The 17,415-nt window shown below is 33.1% G+C and overlaps 3 protein-coding genes across 5 annotated transcripts; 2 read left to right on the top strand and 1 right to left on the bottom strand.

Annotated features, from left to right (window-relative positions):
- Nucleotides 1-2,214: 2,214 nt before the first annotated feature.
- Nucleotides 2,215-7,061, top strand: Bma-gcl-1 (BTB/POZ domain containing protein; the record flags this gene model as incomplete). Its single annotated transcript, XM_001897305.2, has 14 exons — nucleotides 2,215-2,361; nucleotides 2,681-2,820; nucleotides 3,035-3,105; nucleotides 3,288-3,385; nucleotides 3,590-3,771; nucleotides 3,969-4,053; nucleotides 4,311-4,582; nucleotides 4,906-4,978; nucleotides 5,250-5,311; nucleotides 5,770-5,853; nucleotides 5,953-6,028; nucleotides 6,433-6,559; nucleotides 6,687-6,783; nucleotides 6,989-7,061. The coding sequence occupies 14 exons, from the start codon at nucleotides 2,215-2,217 to the stop codon at nucleotides 7,059-7,061; spliced, it is 1,587 nt and encodes a 528-aa protein (XP_001897340.2).
- Nucleotides 7,062-9,049: 1,988 nt separating this feature from the next.
- Bm8628 lies at nucleotides 9,050-13,177 on the top strand (the record flags this gene model as incomplete). Of its 2 annotated transcripts, XM_043073196.1 has the most annotated exons (11): nucleotides 9,050-9,109; nucleotides 9,318-9,569; nucleotides 9,790-9,961; nucleotides 10,221-10,297; nucleotides 10,432-10,525; nucleotides 10,660-10,755; nucleotides 11,119-11,360; nucleotides 11,507-11,803; nucleotides 12,138-12,243; nucleotides 12,662-12,777; nucleotides 13,058-13,177. In XM_043073196.1, the coding sequence occupies 11 exons, from the start codon at nucleotides 9,050-9,052 to the stop codon at nucleotides 13,175-13,177; spliced, it is 1,632 nt and encodes a 543-aa protein (XP_042929130.1). The 2 variants fall into 2 exon arrangements, with proteins under 2 accessions (XP_042929130.1, XP_042929131.1); XM_043073197.1 differs by lacking the exon at nucleotides 9,050-9,109 and having other exon boundaries at nucleotides 9,468-9,569.
- A 1,764-nt stretch (nucleotides 13,178-14,941) lies between these two features.
- On the bottom strand, nucleotides 14,942-16,396 carry Bm8627 (Uncharacterized protein; the record flags this gene model as incomplete). Of its 2 annotated transcripts, none has more annotated exons than XM_043073194.1 (5): nucleotides 14,942-15,011; nucleotides 15,160-15,287; nucleotides 15,551-15,883; nucleotides 16,028-16,185; nucleotides 16,279-16,396. In XM_043073194.1, the coding sequence occupies 5 exons, from the start codon at nucleotides 16,394-16,396 to the stop codon at nucleotides 14,942-14,944; spliced, it is 807 nt and encodes a 268-aa protein (XP_042929128.1). The 2 variants fall into 2 exon arrangements, with proteins under 2 accessions (XP_042929128.1, XP_042929129.1); XM_043073195.1 differs by having other exon boundaries at nucleotides 16,028-16,164.
- Nucleotides 16,397-17,415: the final 1,019 nt, after the last annotated feature.

The raw sequence follows: 17,415 nt of genomic DNA, 5'->3' as shown, positions 1-17,415 counted from the left end.
AGTCTCATGCTACCACAAGTTTGAAGGTATGGGTGAGGATGTACTGTTGAATTATTTTTCTGTCAATTCTTTAATATGCAGTAGCTTGTGATGTATCGAATTATGATGTAATATGTGAAATATTAACTTTAAGAGGCCAGTGTACGGAGTGTAATTGTGGTACAACCGGAGGATATAATGCATTGACTGAATCACCTAATATCTATTTTGTTGGTTTTTCGATTTTCACGTTTCATCATGTTTACTGCACACTTGTCCTGCCGAGCTTTTTATTTGAGAATTCCTGCCCATTTCGAAATATAAATTGATATAAGCTATCAAGATTCAAAATAACAACTTCAGTTAAACATTTCGGAGAATAACGTATGTCACAGATGGTTTAAAGGATGGTTGGTAGTTAAATATATATCGGACAGTGAATGTTCATTAGCCACATATATTCTCTGTATTCTTTTCACTTGCAATTGAACTTTTGTTTTTACTCCCAAACGAATCTTTTCGTTTATTATTTAATATTTGTGCTCAATTTTCATCTTGTACTGTATCTTTGGTCATATATATAATCAGTTTAAAAATATGGTTGTGAGTAACAAGCATTTGAAATTTTGTGACTTTCTATAACTTTCAATCTCGAGAATTTCTTGAAGCAAAACTTTGTAAATGTATATGTGGTTTATATGCTGCTGCTACTACGCACCGTTAATTTATTGTATCTTTCATGAATATGAACGTATTTGTTCCCTTTTGTCTTAATATTTTATTTCGACTTTTTTCATTTTTCTTTCTTTTTCTTTCTGTTTCCCCAGTGAAATGTCGTGAAATTTAAATTTTATGGTTTGTTTTGTTATGTATTAATGTTTGTAAGCCCCTCCGATGGAGTTTCTCATTTCTGAAATTATGGACATGAATTTTGCCATCAATTCGGTATAGGTTGGATGTCATCCAGGTCGCATTGTAATTGGAGATATCCCTAAGAGAGCGTTGAGGTCGTGAACTTTGAGCTTTGGAATGTCCCACATCTACTGGCCCATTTGTGAGGCTTACTTGATACGAAAAATAACTGCTGTTGTATGCCAGGATGAAAAAAAGATGTGATAACTGGTGATTGTAAAAGAAATGCTAAATTATTCAACTTTCACTTTATAACAATTATCTCGGTCTTGCTGTAACTAATATAATAAAAGAGACCATCATTAAAGAGAAGTGGAAGATCTGTATTTACTCATTAACGTCGTCCCAAAACCATCCGATGCAACTGACTCTTTTCGGAAAAGGAGGGTTGAGTTCTGCTATGATATGATTGTTAGCGGTATCAGTGTTTTGGTAACATATTGCTAATAGTGCATGCCAACAAGTCTTTTGCACTTGTTTTCGTCATACAGTCTCTATGGTTTCCTGACGTTTATACTCTAAAAGATAACAACGAATAGGGACAGAGTTCCCGGTTTACACGGTATTTCCGAAAGTGGCATTGACTTGGTAGTTCATGTTCATATATATGAATGCTTTTGAATTATGGGCTCGCTGTGTTTGTCTACTCTACAATTCAAGAGAATTCGTATGTGTGAAGATGAGTGGTGGTGATGTACAGGTGTAATTTACGCGTACACCTGCTACAACAGGTTCCAGGAGTGTACCGCACAATCTGTAATTTCGTGACGGGTAGCTGCTTCGACCGGGACGAGCGATCCTTCCAGTTTCTTATGCTCACATAACCGTAGCCATAAAGTCTTTGAGAGTCTGTAACTTCGTATTTTACGGTCCGGTGCGGGGATTAATCGTCAGTGGCTGCTGCTAGAGTGAGTTAGTGCGGTCGTGTGACTCGGTTGGCTGTACTGATTTCGTTATCTGCATGATAAAATGATAAGCCGGACTGCTTTTGGAAATTTCTATCGATGTGGGGAAGGTTGGTAAATGCGGGAATTCATGGAAGCCGCTGTTGAGTTCCCGGTAAATTGTAAAGATAAGTGCGGGAAAAGTTATTCAATTTTAAGGAAAGGCAATGGATTCTATCGATTCCCACGTTGCGATTGTTTCCTTTTGTCTGTGGTGATTATCATTACAAAAGGAATAGGAATGAATACCAAAATATCTCAAAACGCTGAGATATACTTAAGTTAGATGGAATACGGCAGAGTTGTATTTATTATTGCACTCTGTAACACTCTAGTACTACTTTTAAATTGGGAAAGTTGTTTTTTAGGTATTAACCAGATGGGACAATTACTAGGTCGATCAAGCGGCGAGACAGAAGCTAACGATGTGGAGATGGTTGCTGAGTCTACACGAGCTAGTCCTTCACGCAAACGTAAAACTACCGGTGATAATGAGATGGAAACGAAGAAAAAAAAAATTAGCAAAGTACGCATGATAGATTTTGAAGTTTTCATTATTAGTAGTGTTAATGATGTTAAGATTGTCTGTTTTGGGGAGGAGATAAAGTTTTGACCGAAGATATATCTGTGGGTTGTCTTCTTTTGTGACATTAGCTTAGTGAAGTCCAAAAAGAGGCTTATCATTCATTATTTTGTATCGCTAAGTTAAGCTACTGCTTCCTAAGTAAGCATAGGAAGTAGATATAAGATTTAATTTTTTATGCATCTGTTGCATACATATTTGACAATTTCATCGAAACCAGTAGCTTCCCAAGTAATTAATTTATGTAAATAGCAATATTTAGTTGGATACTGCGAAATATATTCATAAACGATTATTCGTTGATGGTGCCAAGTCGGATATAACAATTTGTGCATTGGGACGGACATGGAATCTCCATAGACTTTATTTGGAACAATGCAAATTTTTTGACAGCTTGTTCAGGTATGCTTACTTATGCGACCCTGACAGAAATAATTCTATTGTCGGGAAATAACCATATAATTTTCATTAGAATAATAAGTAGCCAAAATTAACTATTCCAGTGCTTCTCTTTAATCTTTGGCAGAAAGCAAAAAACTTTACCAAAGTAGCCATTGGATTCTTTTCCATAAATTTTTTCTTCTCTCTACAGCTGTGCACATATCGTTTCCTTTAGGGGGCACTGGAAGGATAGCAATAATGCAGTTGTGCAGATTGATGTTGTCGATCCGAATGTCACAGTCGAAGGTTAGCTTTTTATTGCTCTTTCCGTTGATACAGATTTTGTTTTCTATCAGATTTCATCTTTTTCATTCATTAGAAACGTCAATTTTTCTAAGTAATGGTAAAGCAGTCGGAAAAATAAGGAGGAACTCAATAGTTATTAGAAGGCTGTGTCACACTCACAAATTTTTTTTTTACTTTTTTAGGATTTAATATGGTTTTGGAATCATTGTATCACAATGAAATTGAACTGGATTTAGAGAATGTTGCAAGTCTTGTCGCATCAGCTTCAATGCTCAGCTTGGTAATTTTGTGTTTCCATTAGGCCAACAGGAGACTCCTCTTTTGTTCTGTAAATGGCGTTCAGTTTCCTTCATTTTTTTTTTCATTTATTTGTTTTTTCTTTTATTGAAGGATTCATTCAAAATTCATAATATTCCATTTTTACACTTTTAATTTTAATACAAAGGTTTCTCATAGCTTATTGCAGTTTCATAATTGATTTCAGGATAGTGTTATGGAGCGTTGTGCTGAATTATGTGCTGAATCACTCACTGATGAACGAGTACTTGAGTTCTATGCACTTGCCGAGCAGTACGGTCTTCTGGATTTATTCGAAAAGTGTTTTCAATATTTAAAAAATAACTTTTGGCGCTTATCTAACAAGCCAGAAATTCTTCATACAGTCAGGTTATTATTTTTTGAATTTAACCGAAAATTTATTGTTCTCTTTTTTTTTCTGAAGGATGTGTATTCAGGTATTATTGTTTTTTTATGAAATGTATGTATTCAAATCTGTGGTAAGCATATTCACAAACTTACATAGTTTCGATAAATTAAGTGAATGGATAAGGTGGTTTCTGATTATAACGCTAGTTATTTTCCAGTCACGTGACAATGGTAAAGTTGATGGCTGCATCAGATTTGTTGGTCGTTGAAGGAGAACTTGATCTGTATGAAACAATCAAAAAGGTACAAAATTTTATAGTTGGGATTATCACGACTGCTTGGTCACTGAGTCCTTCGAACCACAGTGGTGAATTTAATAACTTATTCATATTGGCAAGGAGATATATGTTGTCAGTTGTCAGCTTTTTCCAGTTTTTGGTCAATTAATCGATATTGCATATTTTTATGGCATTGTTTATAGATTTCGGATAATTTCGATGACTTCGTTTATAGATTTTGAATAATTTCGACGACTCATTAATCAGCTCAGTTACTTTCAGTGGATCTTTTTGCAAGCAGTTCCTGATGTTATGGACAATAATAAAATGCGTACTGAGATGGAGAAATATTATTCCTCATTGACGGATAGAGATAGGGATGCGTTGTGCCGTACTTTTGCTGATATAACTTGTAATATCCGTGTCGGACACATTGTTTCATCTGTAAAAACGATCAACGATTTGCGAAAAGATCCACTTGTTCCAAATGAAATTATTGATCAAGTGCTTGCCGACAACTGGTTTTTACTTTTGTGTAATGAAGAAATGAAAGAGTAAGTTTCTCTAGGTGAATTCATTTGTCGAATTTTATTTTTATCGTGTTTTACAGTAAAGATTTAGGATAAGGTTCAAGTCCTATTTTACATTTTAAAGTATCGTGGTGTACTCCGTTTTCCTCCCAATCTGAAACACTAGGAATCTTTGTTTTTTCTCACTGGCAAGCAGAACTATATTTAAATTAATAGTTTTTCCACGTAGACTATAGGAACTTGATAATTCAGGTAATTTAAATATTGTTCACATTGACTGATTGTTTCAAATAAAAAAAAGTTTTCTGCAAATTTTTTTGCTTGCAAAATAAGAAAATACCTTCCAGACAAATCGAAATTAGAGATGAAGATTTCCACCTTAACGCCCATCGATTGGGACGAGTACTTGATTCGATTCCAGTATGTCTTTTTTCTTGTTTGTATACAATAAATAGTCGGCACAGTACTTATGTCTGCTTGTTTAGTTGTTTTTCCAACAAATTTCGATCGTTGGATGCATGATGCTACGATTCATTTTCCATCTTTCTGATAGCACAAAGCCCATTGCTGTGTCACTGATGTCAAAAAACGCAATGCACCTGAATGACCAATGATTCTTTAGTAATCCTGTAATTCATTGGAGGTTTTCGTGGCAGGTAAAACTATTTGCAAATGTAAAATTTATTTTAAGAAATGTTGGCGTTGGTCTGGTTTCAATTTTGGTGTAGATCTGCTGCTGAATTACAATGATGGGTAAGCCCTTTTACATTATCAAATTAATAAAATATTTTACTGTAATAAAATTAACATTTTCATGTTAAACTGTAATTAAACTGTAATAATTCGTTTTCATATTAAACTGTAAATTAAAACTCTGTTAAACTAGTAACTCAAAAAATGCTTCGAAAGTTTATGTTCATTATGTTGTTCTTTAATCAGTGAACGTTTTTTTTCCCTTTTTTTCTAGGAAGAAGAAATGAAAGATACTGTGGGATTTCTCAGGGATAGCCAAATTTTACTTTGAATAGTAACTAGAGTACTTGCGGGAAAAGTCATTGTGACCATTACAAGTTAAAATTGTTGCTGACCGATTTACCTAGCTCAATCAAGTGATGATGAACATTTTAATTATCTTTAATAGTGTAATTCAAATAGCTTGACGAAATTGCTTCCATGTAGTTTGATCTTATTTGAACTGGTTTTGTTTACAGGGTGATCACTTTGAAGAGAAACTGTTTGTCGCAGTGGACACCTTATTCTACCAATTTGAAATTTGAAATACTGCTGCATTATCGGTATTACCATCATAGTGTTGTTACATATATTTCTGGTATATGTAATCGAAATCATAAAATTGTCTTCAAAATCAGAAACATCAGAAAAAATTGTTATAGATTGATTGTTGGAAACAAGCATGGTAAATTTCTATACGACTCAACCGTATGTAGTCGTTCTTTTCGAATCGATCAGGTTGTTTGTATTAATTTTGATTTTTATCCCTTAATAATACGTCTATGATTAAAAATTTGTTCCAAAGTTTTCAACTTTTCTATTTTTCTACTCGATTTACTTGCTCGCTTATTCAAAAATATTTAATCAGAAATCTAGTAAATTAGCAATGTTGCCTATCTCAGAAACACATTGTGTACATCCATTGTTAGATCGTTTTTATTCAGTAGAATGGCAAATTTTTAGAACTGACAACGGGTTGTTGTTTCTGGAAGAACTCCTTTGTATTATGCTATTAATATCGTAGTATATAAAAATGTGTTCCAAGAGGTAGTAACTAATTTTAATACAACATAGTGATCAGCTAGGACTTTTTCTTGAATATATCCATATATGAAATATAAAATCTATATGAAATGCTTCAGACCGCTATTATTGCACGCTTTTTACCAACTGCGGAAGAATTTCCAATTGCAGTACACTTTTTTTACTTGGTGACATTACCCTCAAAGCCTGCTTTGAAATATTGGGAGCCATATCTAAAGAAATCTGGTATTTTTTCATGTTTGGATAAATATTGATTTTTACTGCTGAGCATTTTAAATCTTTATTGCATTCTAAACAGTATTAGACTCATAGACAAATATTACGGATATATTTGACTTGTATCGTGGTACAGTTATGTCATGGTTTAATTATGTTTTCAGGATATGCAATTTAATAAAGATATCGCTGCAGAAAGAAGATGCAGAATTAATTTTTGTTTTACGTCTCAGGTTCTTTTAGAATGTATTGCTTCATTTAAAGTTCTCATTTTTATTGTTTTATAGAAGGTAACATGTGTGAAAAACAATGGTAATATTTCGAATCCGATTTAATCTTATCATTTTGGGAGAGTGATATTTTCTCATTTTTGGATTTTACAGTTTAGCGATTTCTAACCGTACATCTAAGATTACTATAGTTACAGAGAAATTTCAGAACTGAGCGTTTTGTTGGCCTCCTTGTTCTCAAATCGATTAACCATTTAAGCAATTATTTCTTCAACAAGTAATTCCCATCTGCCCTGTTTCCCCGAACAGTCATAACTGTGATCGATTGCACATGATTATACATTGTCGCTGACTGAAATTAGTTATGTAAATACATTTACTACGTGTGTGACGAGATCTAATATATTGTCATTTGGTTACTGATTAATTTGGCTGTTGATGGCTTCAAAATTTTGTTGTTTTCGCCAACCAATAGAAGATACGGTTTTTTAGCTTAATGAAAATTTCTGAAACTTGTTTTTTTACAAACCGTTGTTGTACCACTATGTTACTGTAATTTAACATAATTATATTATTGTAATTTAATGTAAATAGCAGACTACTGTAATCGTGATGTGCAGTTTGTGCATATAATTTAATTTGCTTTCACTTTTTCTCAGTATTAGTAATTTGTTCCGCCTTCTTCTCTTCCAGTAATTTGATTATGTGATGTTCTCGTTCAACTTTGAAATTTCATCAATGCTTCGTTAGAAGCAGTCCTAAGTCTCCGACTATCTGTACCTCCCTCCATCGAGGAATATTTTTAGTGACGAGTTTTTTATTTGGAAAATATTAATTTATTTGCATCTTAAATCAGTAATGAAATGACAGATTCGATTTTATTATGAATTAAGTTAACAAACGAAAAATAACTCTAATGTAAAGTTTTATTCACATTCTCAACATTTTCCCTAGTTTATTTCAAGTTGTTAAGGCTGTGAAAATATGACTTCAGTCACTTAGTGTACAAAATTATTTCATACCTCACATCCGTGTTTCGATACCATTGTCATTTAATGAATATAAAAATATGATTGTCTAAATAGCTTTACAATTATATTTTAGTAGTAAATGGTGAAAAAGACCTATAAAAGTATAAAAAAAGCTTAGATCATGTAATGAAAAAGGAAGGCTTGCACTCTTTTTATTGTAGGCACAATTTTTATTATCAGTTGAAAAATGTTCATTCTCTCCTTCGAGCCGGTGTTGTGACTGGTGCTATTTCGAAGAAGTGAATTAAGAAACAATAGCACCAAGGTGAGTAGAGTAAACTCGTGCAGTTTAAATCTATGCCGTAATTGCTCGACTTCCGGAAATTTAAATCTGGACGGACTGGTGAAGTGCATACTTCAATATTTCCGAAGAGAATGAGCCGTATGGTAGAACTGTTGAATTAATCATGGATCAGTAAATTGTAAAAATGAATTAAAATTCTCAAGATTTAAAAAAAAAAAAAAAAAAAAAGCTAACCATTTGATACTATTTATCAGGGAAATTTCAGTCTCTAAATGAAAGGAAGAGATAAATGGAGAGTAACAAAGGGAGAGGGAAAGGGGTACATCTACAACTGGATCAAACTACGGTGAGCAAAGCCTGTATTATCCAAGTATTCCAGAACACAATGCACTTAGCCTGTTACTGTCCAGCAGAGAGAGAGATGAGGGTAAACGAGAAGATGGCATAATTCAAGTTTTGTTTTCTGACATTTCACATTAATTAAACCTAATAACACTCGTCAACGCTTACCAAAAATTCAAACATCAGTCATCTAAAACCAAATCAGCAAATGCGTGATGTCATAAAACCGTGTCGCGAATTAATCCCCAACATTTGTGGCAAACTGTCACGTAACACACGGAAGTTTGTTTTTGTTATGTGGAAAATTTAAGTGTGCGTGTTATTCGTGTTTTACTTGATATTATAACGTTTCAAGCTTATTATTTACTAGAACTGAGTAAAAATTAATCTTAGCTGCCTTCCTTCCTAATATGTCGGCACTTCACATTACTGTCCACTTTTAACCACTAGCCATCTTGTAGATTTTACTGTTTTCTTTTTAATTTCCAACTGTTTTCATATTTTGGAATTGATTCTGTACTTCTGGTTAACTGTAAAATTATTATAAGAGTTCTGAAGACTATGCATTATATGCTACTTTCATATTCAAACTTCAATTCAGTTTCTGGTTGAATTTAATTTGTTTAAGTTGTTGCTGAGAAGTTGAAAAATTATGGGTGATCAGACGAATGATAATGATAATCCATCAGAAGTTAAAAAACAGAAAGTTGAGGTAACATCCATTGCTTTTCTTCACTTCTTATTCATGTATATAGTAAGCATAATGATTTAAACGATTATTTTGAATTTCTAATTCTGTTGTGTATTTTAGCATATGGGGAAACGGAACTATCAGTGGATCATAATTGATGTAGTAAAACCATAGGTATTAGCAAATATTTTGCAGTATTGGCATTGTAAATATCGAATGGTTGTTCTAGCCGGGATTAGATTATGATACACCGTTCAAAGTGTCAGTGCCAAGCTCTCACTTGCGCGATTTGGATTTGGTGAAGTGGTTGGACAATAAACTTGGTGATAATAGTGAATTATGGAGTGGCCGACAAGCAGCTTCGCTACTTTCACACGAAATGTTGGTAGAGCTGGAGACATGTTTTCAAGCACTGGAATCACATGTTAAACTGAAAATTGTATTAGCTGTCCCGCATTTGTCTTATCGACTTATTACAATGGTTCGTTTTTTTTTTTTCTTGATATATGTAAATGATATTGATGTAAACATGAACATGGTTATAATGTTCGTTTATAAATTTCTCACTTTTAAAGTTAAACATCATTGATTGTTTTACTCCAAAAATTGGTTGTTCTCTCAAGCCGTTTTCTTTCTTTCTTTTCTTGTATTTTCTTTATATTTTATTCGCTAATTCTTGAAATATTCTGTCTTGGTTTCAGTGGAAAGAACCACTAATAAATTTGTTAGACCTAGCTCGAAGAGATGCCGATGATTGGATTGAAACCGTTGCTGACATGTACAGGGAATACCCTAGTCGACAGTGTATAACACCGATACCTACCAATATGGATTCATATTTTTGTAAATCACTTGATGAGTTGAGGAAAATGGGTAAGCTTTAAATTTCCACTCATTGTCAGTTTGGGATTATGCTTCCTTCCATCAGGTTAGTGACCAGAAACTGCATTTTATTCATACGATGTTAAAGAAAGTTATCGGGATTAGATTTATTCTGAATTCTTTTTTAGACGCAAAAATTGCTTCCGATCCTTCAATAAACACAAAGCAAGCAGAATTAAAATGAACTGTTACATGAAAAAAATGTTTTTTCTTGGTTTTTGTAATTATAAAATCATAAAATTTTTTTCAGTTAGAAAACACTGCGCAAATAACAATTTGCGATTGTTACCACTTGATTTAAATGCTGTATCGCAAAGTGCAATCAAGGTATATTATTTGATTTTGAGTTACTTGGGGTAATGAATACTTTACTTCTTGCTGATTTTTTTTCTTAACATTGTCATTTTATTAATTATATCCGTTGGGTGATCATTTTTTAACTAGTGGATTCAAATTTTTAGACACGTTTTGGTTTATCCGAAATTGAAAATTGGAAACATTTCAACTTGAAGCGGCGCGCTAAATCATATACACTAAAAGCCGAGCTGTTAAAGTGTTAGTGATCCAGTATTTGTCATGAATTGAATTTAATTCTTCGAGTTCTGTAATTCTATATGCTGTTGAGAAATGGATTATTATTTTGCCATCAGATCGGAAAAGAATCTTTGATATTTTCATTATATTTACAGCGGCAGAAGCTGGTTACAATCGAAATAAACTTGACGTGGTATCATCGAGTTTTCCGATTCGCATTCGGAGTACTGCTAGAAAACCAAATAATGATTGTTAGTGTTTTTTTTTTTTTTTTGAAAGGTGTAGAAATGGTGTGGTGTTTGCGAAAAATATATGAAATCTCGCAGTCTAGTAGTGTTTTTGTGTTCAAGGTACCATTACAAAACTTCTTTTTAAAATCATATAGTACCCACGTATTTAATTAAATTTCCTCAGTACATCGTTAAACCTGATCTTTATGAAGTTTATGTGATCCGGTAATGTGTAAGTTTTCTGGCATCCTCTTCATGTTGGCTTGTCATTGGCAGATCACTCTTAAGGTTTTAGGTCGACTTTTTATTAGTTTTTACTTTTTTGGTGATTTATGGAAAAATTCCAAATCATTTATTTGAAAATTTTAATGTTTTCACATCTAGTACCAATGCGTGGAATCCCAACTACAAACACTTGTAAATTATCCGCTGGTTTTACGAACGAACCCCGCAAATTTCAAAGACAATTAACGAGACGTGAAGGTGGTGCTAAATTTATTGATATTGGTGATCTCCCGCAGTCATTAAGTGTTCGTCGAAAAGAACAGGAAGCAGAAGAACGAGCAAGAAGACATCAAGAGAGGGAGGAGCAGAGAAAGCGTGCACAGGCTGACAAGGTTGCAAAAGTTAGTAATTCATTGATTTTATTTATTTTAAAATCAAAATTTGTGTTTTCTTCTTGCGTGTTTTGATAAAATGTTTTAGTTACTATATGCTTGAAGAAGACTGATTTATTAAATGAATGAATTAGTGTTAGGTTTTAAATTTTCAGGAAGCGAAACGAGCTGCAATAGCTGCGCAGAAGACTAAAGAAGCTACTGTTGTTGCGACTGCAGTAGTGGACGAAGTTACGGCTGTGGTAAATAAAGCAATTTCTTCTGCAGGTGAAAATGATCGGAATTTCATTTTTCAAGAATATAATATTCCTGTGAATGATGAAGGCAATAGCTCCAGACAAGACAGCAGTCAGCCTTCATCCTGCTACGGCGATGTTCGTGATTTACCAACAATACAGGCGGAACAAAGTCCAGATTTACACTCATCTCCAACTGCAGTCCAATTATCTCGGGTATTTCTGTTTGGAAATCTATCAAATTTTGTTTAAAACAAATACTGTACTTTTATTTCATTTTAACTGTTCCACTAACTTTACACTTCATATGACGATTTAAAATTCTAAAAAAAATTTTTGCAGTCATTGTTTTTTTTTTTCTGAAACTTTTTGTTTCGACAATTGATAACTTCTCCTTTATGATAAAAGCTTATATGATGTTTCCTGAAAGAAATCATTGATAACCTTACTAATGCATCAGCGTATGAATTTTATCGGGTGGAATATGAAGATCGTTTCTGAAAGATGTGAAATAATCAATTGAGCTTTCACTCATCAGTAATTCATTTAGCGTGAATCCTTCGCACGTCGACAATGTGAAGAAATGTTAGCTTGTGCGAATGTATTGAATGAGGAAGGTCATCGCATGGTCATTGCTTTTATGTCCGGCAACAAAGGTTAGCGGATTTGTTAATAGAAAGAACAATTTATGGGTTTGATGGGAAGTAAGCGTTTATCGTCTGTTTTTTTTTTTCAATTCTAAATAGGGTTTTTAGGTCCAAGAACTATCGCTTACGTACTCCTCATGGGAGGACGGAGGTGGATATACTTGAGTTGGAAAAATTATGTTGCGAGACAATAATTTTTTGGAGATGAACTGAAAAAAATTTACACTCGTGATATACATGTATAGCCTGAAAATAGAATTAATAATGGGTAGCAAAATTATACGTCCAAGAAATCATGAGCGTTTAAAACAAAAAAAAAAAAAAAAAAAAACTATATAATTAAGCTTTTTTGTTTTCATAGATTTCTAGTATAATTAAGGTTTTTTGGTAGAGATTTCTGATGAAATTGAACCGGAAAATGTTTCAGTTCATCCATACCCTCATTTGGGTGATCTTTTAACCTTGAAACTATCAGAAACTTACGAAGATGAAATTCGACCAGATGGCACAATACAGAAAATGCGTGTAGAAACCTTCTTTCAGGTAATGTGACATGTTTTCTAATTTCAAGTTGACATGGTAAACCTTCTGTGGTTTATTATTTAGCTGATCTGTCATCAGTGAGCATATTTTTGCAAATGGTTATGACCAATGTATACAGTGCCTTATTCATACATGACTGACTAGTATTTTTAGAAAAGCTCAGTTCTTACATAAATTATCAGCAAATACTGTTACATGATGAAATTGACAGATACTGGTTTTGGTAGTAGCTTTAATCAAACAGGTTTTCGTATAAAATGTCAGAATTATTTTCCTTTAGATGGATTATCGAACAGGAGAATGGAAGCGCCTGCGAAAAACACGTGCTTTACGCCCTGAAGAAATGCGTACATTCCAACAAATGTTCATTCAGTCAGCGCATACTCCAGCAGCAAGCTGAGTAGGAGAAGGCTTAGTTCATTATTCTGTACAATACTGTCAATCTGATCATTATAAATCTTATCCAAATAACTGTTTCCACATATTTTGGGCTCTAAAAATGTAACTTTAACTTTATTACCTGTTAAAATTTCTTCAACTTGAATTTCACTTCATAGGGTAAAATTTAAATTATTATTTTGTGGTATTTTACATACCTGGTGCATTATTATATGCATTTATTAATTCCATTTGTAATACCTCGTTGTGTACTTTTTTCTCTTTAACTGTACATACCAAAATTCAAAAAAAAAACGCATTTTTCTTTCTTTTTGAAGGAAGAAAAGTGAGTGGATTTTTTTCTTTTTTATGCTTATGTCTTTCTAATGTGTTGGAAAGTTTTCAGACAAAATTAATTCGCGTCTCGATCACTACTATCTGTGTTTCGGCCACTGCTGTCTGTATTGCAGATCTTTTCTTAATTTTTTGTTTCTGCTTTTATTTGTTTATGTGCTACCGTTAGGTAGTTGGTTAATTTCTTCCTTTTTTTCTGCATTTCTGCTTATTCTTATTTTGATGAATTGAGTTAATTGAAATATCGCTTTATTTGACATCAATCTACTGTATATGTTATTGAATTTCGTCGTCTATGTTCAGTTAGTCATTTTTTCAGCCTATGGTTTTTTACAAAGTTATAATGTCGATTATGATTTGCACATAAACATTTTACCTTATTGTTTTTTGTCACACTGCATAATGTTTTAACAGTACCGACAAAAAATTTAATTTTACTGTTTGTTCTTAGTGTCCTACCATTTTCACATAAAAGAAATTAGGTACCACACTTGTAGAAAGTAATTTGGAAGATGTAAAATTTGTTTTGGGATAGGACATGCTTATAAATTTCTTATCTACATCAACCTACCTGTAGTCTTTCTTTCACAAATTTTTGCCCTGTAGAATTTCCTTAGTCTAAATTCTTTATGCAGTAAGGAACAGCATCTTAATGTTTGTAAATTTTGCAAGAGTACTGGGATTCTGAATAAGCGTGCATAAATTTTTTTTTTTCTATTAAAGTTTGATTTGTTTTTTAAATTTTTTATTAAGTATTCAATGTAGCATGAAAAAGAGAGGTTTCCGGAGATTTTTTATTATTTTAATTCAATTCACTGAATCTGTTTTGAAGTTTCATGCTAGGATGGATAGATCTGTAATGTCGCTAAGTCTTTTGTAGTAGTAACTTGTAACCAACGATTGCACTCTAAGTCTGAATAAACTTTCTACACTAAGGTATTCCAATTTAGTACCTTTGCAGATTTATTCTTTCAAACTGAAGCTTTGATTTCTTTTTATTCACTAATCGTTTCTTGTAATCGGTTGTAATCATTTTCGGTATTCATTTCGAATTATCTTAAAGTCTTTTTCAATCGTCTCGCATTTAAATCAAGTATCCCTTATAGATTTTGAAATGTGTGACATCATTTTCTTGGAATGAGATTTGCAATTTGAAATACAAATTGTGGACCAACTTGTAGGTACCAATCCACAAGATCACAAATTAAATTGCTGTTACTATTGAATATCGGGTAACATTCTTCGTTAACTATAATTTCGTATAATGAAGAACACGGTCGGTCATTTCACTAGTGTTTCCTAGCAAATTCTGGATTCAAAACCATTTCAATTTTTCACTTTATCGATTAAAATATTTGTAAACATTCACAAATGACCTCATATCTGTTAGATCTCATATCTGTTTATCTTTCATCGTCAAAAATAGCGTTCGCTAGAGGACATCCATTTCGAATTCAGTGACAGTTTGAGTTCCAGTGTGCACTACTGTTGTCAAGTTCTCACTAAATCGATACAATGAAAGTCACTGATATATTTAAAATGCATTTTCACTACTTGCAATGTCTCTTCGTCAACGTGACAGGCTTAATTTCTTTCTTTTACGACACTAATTTTGATATAATGAATGTTTTTGCATACAAAATTCACGACCTTTGAGCTTTAGTAGATTCCTCTATTAGCAGTTTCAGTTGTTTGGTCAGTATGGAGATTGTTCGGTCACGCTGCTGTAGTGCCATTTCATGTGCATCTTTTATTCCATCCAACTTCTCTTTAAACATCTAGAACCATCATTCATCAAATTTGAATAATATTCATTAATCAACCTTACACAGGTAAGAGGCAGTACAGCACAGCAAAACGCTAAATCATTTTTATGACGATACAATTCTATAAATTATAGTAACTGATTCAATTTGCTTCGAGAGCAACTCAAACAGAAACATTAAATGCAAAGAAATATAAAGGAAGGAAGGGAGGGAAAGTGAAAATGAGATCATATTTCTGTGATTAGTTAATTCATACTAACAGGAAAAAGCCAAACCTGTTCCTGACGGATTAATTTCTCTTTATTTTGTTCCGCAGTTATTTTGACTCTGTTCACTTTAAATTGCAGTTTTTTGCAACGGTTTTTCTGTTGCGTTTGCTGAGCAATTCCCAATTTGTTGTTATTACTAATGTCAGATAACAACTCACAACATTGTTTTACTATGTTATAAAGATTTTCATGATCCATAAGTTTTTGCTCCCACTCAGTTTTTTTAAGTTCAAATTCCGATTTTTGTTTCTCAAGGAGTTCCTGCTTTGATTTTCGTAATTTTTCCAATTCTTTTTGCTGAACTTTCGCTTTGTCCCGTTCTATCTGCATTGCTGCATACTAGAAAAGGAATTGCTCAAAATCAAAGAAAAATTTGTGAACAGATTTTTTACTTTGCAGAACGCTTGAATGTTACATATACTTGAAAAGAAAAAAAGAACAATTTAAAACTAAATAATTCAGTGGTCTTTAAGGCTCATTTACCATTTCATTAAAGTTGTTTCTTTTCTTTTTCTGTGCTAATAGTATTAGGTCTCCCAGCCAACGTAGGTATATTTTCAACAAAGTTATGTTCTCCTTCAGATATTCGTTTCCTTTGATAATATCATTTATTTCATTCTCTGCAACCGAAGATTGTTGTTCTAAAATTTTCAGCAAAATAACCAACATTTATGAGCGAAAAAACATTCTCATTTCAGTTGAAGGCAAACAAAACGTATTCATAAAACAGTAACCTTCACTGAAAGCTGCCGGAACCTTAGCCGAATCACAAATTCTGGGATCTTTCTTTAGCGGAACTCCATTGGAACTCTGATCATATCCATCACTGGTCTTGTTATTTTCGGATTCCATTCTAAACTAAATATTATTATAATATCAAAATTAATTCTAACAGGTCGTCACTTTCTTAAGTTACAAATACCGCCAATAATACTTCAGAAAATAAATCAAACAACTAATAGTGGTGGCCACTAGAATTGTCCAGCAAAGCAGATGCTAAGGAATGTCAATTTTGAGAAGACTTCGACTACTTCTACCCTGATCTAATGATCAATCAGATGGCGGGCAAATTTTCAATCGTCGATTCTCAATAAATTCTAGTTCATCTGACCTTTTCAGTTCCGTAAAAAGTTCCGTTATTTACACACAAACCATTTACGCGGACAACTCGAAACCCACGTGAGATGAAACAAAAGAAAAATAATTTGAAAGAATACCTATCTCCCTCACCGAGAAAATAGAATAAAGTGAATGATTACGGAGCTTCTTATATACTATTCCAAGAGAACGGAACATATGCAAATTTTGGACACACTCATTGAGTAATCTGTTTTGTGTTTCCCAAGTTGATTGTTACCCTTCTACTTGCCCACCCCCTTTTGTGGCTCCTCCTTAACAAACTGTCCAAAAGATTTTTTTATAATTTACCGGGGTGAAATGCCCCTTTTCCCCTGACTTGTACACACGCATGTATGTATGTATATGTGTGTGTGTGTGCACGTGGGAGAGAAGGCATTTACTTCACGTGTACCACCTACTACCCACTCACAACTTTTTAGGAAGTGAATAAATTATCAATGTTCAAGGTGGAAATTTGTTGGGGAATTTTGGTGGTGGTTTCTTATCTTGCTGATACACTGCAACAACGTTTAGTACAACTACGCGAAACGTGACGTGTGCCTTTGCTGAAATATAAGCGTACAGGTGTCATCTCAGGAAATTTTACGTATATCGGTTTTCCGCATGTGTAATATATTGAGGAAGAAACTTTTTCTTAGCAAAGAAGGAGAAATTAGCAAATTAATTATTTATGTTTAAAATTTCATTTCGCTTGTAGTAAATAAAAGAGAAATGAATATGTTAGAATAAAA

The sequence above is a fragment of the Brugia malayi genome (genome assembly GCF_000002995.4).
Source record: "Brugia malayi strain FR3 genome assembly, contig: Bm_v4_ChrX_scaffold_001, whole genome shotgun sequence".
Classification (NCBI taxonomy): Eukaryota; Metazoa; Nematoda; class Chromadorea; order Rhabditida; family Onchocercidae; genus Brugia; species Brugia malayi.
The sequence above is the reverse complement of the archived record's forward strand: the minus strand, read 5'-3'. Positions and strand labels throughout refer to the sequence as shown.